Here is a 6,664-nt window from a genome sequence, read left to right as displayed (position 1 = left end):
AAGCATCGCATAGTCATCTCGTTAACTCTTGAGAGGCCGAGGTCTCAGGAAATGTAGTAGTAGTCAATGTGATGCAATTACATTCGATATATTTATATTATCTTGCTTGGTTGAGTTCAAAAATTGCAACAGACAAGCTGGAAGAGAAACGATATTTTAGGACTCATTTTGTCAATAGGAGTGAAATCTTAGCCGGTGCGATTTCAATGCTTTTCACTTTCGAAATTTCAATTAAAACAAGATCAATTGTATTTGTTAGAGGTCACTGTTCATCACTCTTATCTAAATTCAACCTACGGCTTGGTAAGAGAACTATGTTTTGTTTTTGCACTGAGACCACTAACAGTCACACGTTCTTGTTAATAATTCACCAAAATAATTCGCCAAAACTATGGGAAATTGTACTTAAATTGGGGATTTATTATATTCCCGCATTCTTTAGAGTTTTCAGTCATTTATCTTGATTTATTTATTTAAATTCAAAAGCAACCAATTGGAATAGCCGGAAGGGGGGTCTAAGTGCCCGAAGCGAGTTCTCTAGAGCTGTCAATCTCGCCCGTACCATCCAATCAACGAGAGCCGTACACCCGACTTCCTTGCATTTGGGGAAAAGACGTGGACGATGTACGCAGCGCAGGGTAAACACTCGTGTGTCCTCGAGCTCTGAGGGAGGGACGGAGCTAACTGTCAGAGAGAGAGAGAGAGAGAGAGAGAGAGAGAGAGAGAGAAAGAGAGGGAGAGGAGAGAGAACAAGCGAATGAGAAAGAAGGCATGCAACACTGCTTTGCACTGTAATACTGGATTGTACTTCAACTGGAGCGGTTTGGCAGGTTTAAACACATCAAAACAGAACAAAGAGACAGACTTTACAGCACCATAAAAGAATCTGCAAAAGAAAAGAAATAAAGGAACGGAGCAAGTGAAATCGCTGCGGCTTAATAACAAAAGAATTGAGGAAGAACCACGTTTAATATTTTTCCACTCGGTAACGGAACATACGTTTGGACTTATTATTTTTTAAGGGCAACTTCTTCAAGCGCCAGAACTTTCTTGCGGGCAAAGTTTTTGAAACGATTTTTTAATCTTTCTTTTCTTTCTTTCTTTCTTTTTTTTTTTTTTTAAATAGAAAGTATAGGTTGAAGGACTGTTTGACTTTCGAGGGGTTTTCAACGCTGACATAAAACTGGAATTTATCGTTTTCATATGTTCGAAATAGATGAATGCACAAAATATTCAAGAGACGGATTTCGTCTTCTCGCCTACAGTATCTTTCTCTTTGCTTTTTGTTGATGGTGTTTGCCAAAACACAAGCCAGACTTTTAAAGTTTGAATAATTCATGAGATATAATTTGCCTGCGTTAAAAAAGTTTCTGCAAAAGGGAGGGGGTGACCAGCGAACATATTCATAAGGTTAGCGGAATGGCCACAGCGGCTTCCAACCCTTATCTACCCAGCAGTAGTATATTATCGTCCGGCTCGATCGTGCACTCGGACTCCGGGGGTGGGATGCAGCAGGGCAGTGCTGCGGTAACCTCAGTGTCCGGTGGGTACAGAGGAGACCCAACGGTTAAAATGGTACAAAGTGATTTTATGCAGGGCGCGATGGCAGCGAGCAACGGGGGACACATGCTGAGCCACGCTCACCAGTGGGTGACGTCCTTGCCTCACGCCGCAGCGGCGGCTGCAGCTGCCGCAGTTGCCGCAGCTGAAGCCGGATCGCCGTGGTCGTCTAGTCCCGTTGGAATGACAGGCAGCCCGCAACAGCAGCAGGACGTGAAAAATAACTCGGGGAGAGACGATTTGCACTCTGGGACTGCGCTGCATCACAGGCCCCCACATTTAGGTCCCCACCAGACTCACGCGGGCGCCTGGGGTAGCACAACCGCTGCCCACATCCCGTCGCTAACCGGGAGCCAACAGCAGCAGCAGTCCCTCATATACTCGCAGCCCGGCGGCTTCACGGTGAACGGCATGCTCAGTCCGCCGGGCAGCCAAAGCCTAGTACACCCGGGGCTGGTGCGTGGCGACACCCCGGAGCTCGATCACAGCAGCCACCACCACCACCATCACCACCAGCATCAACATCACCAGCAAGCACACCACGGAGTGAACAGCCACGACCCGCACTCCGACGAGGACACGCCGACGTCGGACGACTTAGAGCACTTTGCCAAGCAGTTCAAACAGCGCCGGATCAAGCTGGGCTTCACGCAAGCGGACGTGGGCTTGGCGTTGGGCACTCTCTACGGGAACGTCTTCTCGCAGACCACGATCTGTCGCTTCGAAGCCCTCCAGCTCAGCTTTAAGAACATGTGCAAGCTGAAGCCGTTGCTTAACAAATGGCTGGAGGAAGCGGACTCTTCCACGGGCAGTCCCACCAGCATCGACAAGATCGCGGCTCAGGGCAGGAAGCGCAAGAAGCGCACCTCCATCGAAGTGAGCGTCAAAGGTGCGTTGGAGAGTCACTTCTTGAAATGTCCCAAGCCTTCGGCCCAAGAGATAACCAGCCTAGCGGACAACCTGCAGCTGGAGAAAGAGGTGGTGAGAGTTTGGTTTTGCAACCGGAGACAGAAGGAGAAAAGGATGACGCCCCCAGGAGTGCCGCAGACGCCGGAGGATGTGTATTCTCAGGTCGGCAATGTGAGTGCAGATACACCGCCCCCCTCCATGGACTGCAAACGAATGTTCAGTGAGACATAGAACAGCATACAAGACTAAAAATATTTTATATATGACTAATCTGATAAAAACACAGACTATCATGAAGATAGCAAAGCATTTTGATACTGTGATTGTGAGGGAATATTGAGACTGCAGATGTGTTACTATATATTTTTTTCACAAGAAAAAAAAAATCACCCCTCTTCCTTCCCAACCCTAAACCGCCCGCTAATCTTCTTCCAGGCCCTTAAATGTCTTAACCTAAAAGGTTGTGTCTGCTCTTTCTTTCAGGGACATTTTTTAGTAGATTACTTAAAAGATGCAAGTTTAACTGGGCCGAGCGAACCGGGCGACCAGAGGGTGACAACTACAAGTTCGTTCCACCAGGTAATTTTGGCGCATTAACTTCAACTGAAAAATACAAGAAATTAGAAATGAACAACAAAATCTTTGCCCCCCCTTCCCTGTTACACCAATGTCTTGTTTGAGAGGCAAAAGACGCAGGCAATTGTGTATGTTGTTATGGGACATTAAACCTCAAACAAAGGGATGAAATTCAACCGAAACAATGCGAAGAACAGTGGCATCCACGAAGCTTCCATCCAACTTGGCAGAGAAGACTGCATGGTTTTGTTATTATCCAAAAATATGGAATGGATTTTTTTCTGGCCTTCCAATCCTTACAAAAACAACAAAAGACTGCCCTCAGTTTCTGATCTCCAAGATCTTTTTGAAATTGTTTTTTTGTTTTTTGTTTGTTTTCCTGTTTTTTTTTTTTTTTTTTAATGTAAAGACACTGAATCTTACGTGGATTTTGAGGACAAAATGAAATCAAAGATGACTTTTGAAAAGACTGATTATTCCGCAGCTGCACCTCTTTGAAAATCTTCTGCGCGAACATCCGTTGCCAAGTGGGCCAGAGCTGGTGCTGTGGATGTTTTCATGTGCTGCCATTTCCAAGCAGTATTCTTTGGTAGGTTTTAATAAACAAGACTATGTAAATCCGGCAATATAGATTCATTAGATCAGATGCTGATCGGAATTATTTACTTAATATTTTTCATTAAAATGCTTTGTTTTAATATTTTATTCGGGATACATACGAACTATTCCAAACAGTTATTTATTTCCCCCCAAGACTTGTGTAAAATGTTTTTTCCCTGTTTTCGTTGTTGACCCTATTTGTTTTGTTTCATTTTGTATTCTCATTTTTAAAAAGAGCACAAATCTACACGAGCTGACTTTGACAGTAGGTAATAAGGGTATATTTTGATGTGATGATTTGATTGTAATTTAATTTCAGTAGTGATTCCGTAAGAGATGATCGAGAACAATAAATTTGTTAGAATGAAACAAGATTGTGTGTTGTGCCTAAAATCGTAGCTGTTTGTAATTTTTTTTACGATGCTCTCAGAGCAGTATTTAGACAAATGCATTTTAAAACGATGACTGCTGAATATTGAATATGACATACAGAATAGAAATAACCAAACAAAACATTTTTATTTTTATGCCAACAAAATAGCGATGTTTGCTTAAAATACAAACATTTCACACAATGCATTTTTCTCAAATAAATAAATAAATAAATAAAAACAGGTCAGTGCAATCGTTTAGGCCTCTATGGGGAGCATTAACGGCAGTTTAGCATTTCTAGAACTTTTAGCATTTTTAGCATTTAGCAAACTAGCAAAAGTGTCACCGCTGTAAATTAGGCTACTTCAGTGTACAACCATTTTGTTAGCAGGATGAAATGTGTCTCTGTGACAAGGAATGGAGATAGCAACGTTCAGTAAATCTCACGAGAGAAAGCCAGGAAAAGTTGATCGCTTTTGGAGGTGGAGTGTTTAGAGTGTCACGCGCTTTACCTGCTTTACGTTCACGCCAGCTATCAAATCCACTTATCAGCCCGATACATATTGGACATATTTTTATTCAGTGTTTTATGGTCTGCTTTTTTGCAGCTGCCGAATTCAAACACATCTATCTATCTATCTATCTATCTATCTATCTATCTATCTATCTATCTATCTATCTATCTATCTATCTATCTATCTATCTATCTATCTATCTATCTAAATATTCCTGTAATAATATTCAAAAACACGTGTTTACAGACATGCATTGGCCTATGCATTTATTTTTATTGTATTTTTAGCATTCGATCAGTCGAGGTGTTTGTAGCTGAATTGTGGCTATAACATTTATTTTATAATGTCAGCATTTCTCCATTTGTCTCTGAATTTCGCGCTTGCTGCATGCACTGTGTGATGACCTAAATATGGAATATTATCATTAGGCCTGTTGTTATAATTATTAGCCTGTTGTTATTATTATTTCTCGGGTGTCGCAAACACCAGCTTTTGCTTGTTAAAATAAATCAGAATGCTTGATTGCAAATGCCCGCCAAACTAACAAATATAGGCCTGTGATATAATTCATGTCGTAAACTTTAGTCGGTATAAACCTGTCATAAACTGACTTTATGTTATACCTAACATTATTCATGTAAGTCAGATATTGGAGATGAAATTATCCCGAGCTAGGCCTCATAAATAAAACGGACGAAGTGTTTTCTTAAGCGGGCGAAAACGACAGTGTGATCGCTTCAACTTTTTCTTAGGATGACTATTCAGCAAAACGCGCAATTCCCTCTCTCTCTCTCTCTCTCTACAAGATTTAAATTTCGCGGATGAATTCCCATACACTAGTTGCTTAGCAACTAAATTCAATCAATGTTATAGAAGTATGCATCCCTTCTCTTTGTCCCTAATAATAAGGGTGCTAGTCTGACATTCAGACTGATTTTGTATGACCCGAGTTTAAGAAATTCTGTCGCTGAGAAGTAGGCTACATTCTAAATTAAATTCAGAATTAAAATGTAGAACATTTTGAGGGGGGGAAATGTGGGGAAAAAATCAGCTCATGTGTATGATTGGTGTATAAATATTTAAATATCGAGTTGTTTATTAAATTATTGTTTATTAAACAGATTTAGAGGAATATGTCTAAACAACAACAACACAATATCTTTGGAGTCTGTCTTCAGCAGCATTTTTGATGTCCACTGACCCTGTTTTCCTTTAGCAGCATGGCATAAATATATAATATGGTATTTTAATTTACTAAATGTTTAGCATTATACAGTTTAAGAGCTGCAGGGAGGCCTGGAATATGTTCAGCAAGCAGATGACATAAACTGCACTAAACTCCATAGTCTACTGTCACATGACTTTCGTCCCACGTGCTCAGATCTATCCACTGCTGATAAAATAGCAAAGAACTGCTATGAACATTTTTTTAAACTAAATTTTTAACTCTTTTTTTTTTTAAAGTCCGAAATGTTTTACCGCAAAAATTACTTGGATTTTAAAAGAAGCTCAAATGATTAGTTTTGTAGCAATAATGTTGCTCCTTCATAAATATTCGATCAGTGCTCGTGCACGTGCAGCCACATTTAAAATCTTTTCTACCACCACGTTTTAGCCCAAATAACATTTATTTCATTTGCATTTATGTTTTCTTGCCAAATCTTACTAGAAACTGCATTGTGTCACTGTCAAATATCCTATATCTCTTAACATGAACTCCAAGTAACACTGATATATTTGTATATTTGTAACAGTAGCCTAATATAGACTATAACTTTTGATAAGAATCTCACGCTTCAACTTGACCAGAGAGTTAAAAAATAAAAGTCTTGAGAAATTCAGAATATAGTGCCACACGCTAACAGAAACTTTTCAAAAACTCACATCGAAAACAATCAGTGAGGGGAAAATAACATGAGTGTATGGAATTGCACAGGGAATTCAGGTTTTTCCTCTATATTTTGCTACAGTTATCTAAAATGTAGACTACTTGTAAATAGATTTTTAACGCTAAATAATTTTTAACAGAATATCGAAATTACAATTTGAACATCACAGAGAATATCCCAATCAACAGGATATTTTATATGGAATCAACATCGTGTCCAACTGAACAAACAAACACTTATTTT

The 6,664-nt window shown here is 40.1% G+C and overlaps 1 protein-coding gene across 1 annotated transcript; it reads left to right on the top strand.

The window, feature by feature from the left end:
- Positions 1–908: 908 nt before the first annotated feature.
- On the top strand, positions 909–3,918 carry pou3f3b (POU class 3 homeobox 3b). Its single transcript, XM_067373693.1, has 2 exons — positions 909–2,640; positions 2,953–3,918. The coding sequence occupies exons 1-2, from the start codon at positions 1,420–1,422 to the stop codon at positions 3,064–3,066; spliced, it is 1,335 nt and encodes a 444-aa protein (XP_067229794.1). The 5' UTR covers positions 909–1,419; the 3' UTR covers positions 3,067–3,918.
- Positions 3,919–6,664: the final 2,746 nt, after the last annotated feature.

This window comes from Chanodichthys erythropterus, chromosome 21, assembly GCF_024489055.1.
Source record: "Chanodichthys erythropterus isolate Z2021 chromosome 21, ASM2448905v1, whole genome shotgun sequence".
Lineage (NCBI taxonomy): Eukaryota > Metazoa > Chordata > Actinopteri > Cypriniformes > Xenocyprididae > Chanodichthys > Chanodichthys erythropterus.
The sequence above is the reverse complement of the archived record's forward strand: the minus strand, read 5'-3'. Positions and strand labels throughout refer to the sequence as shown.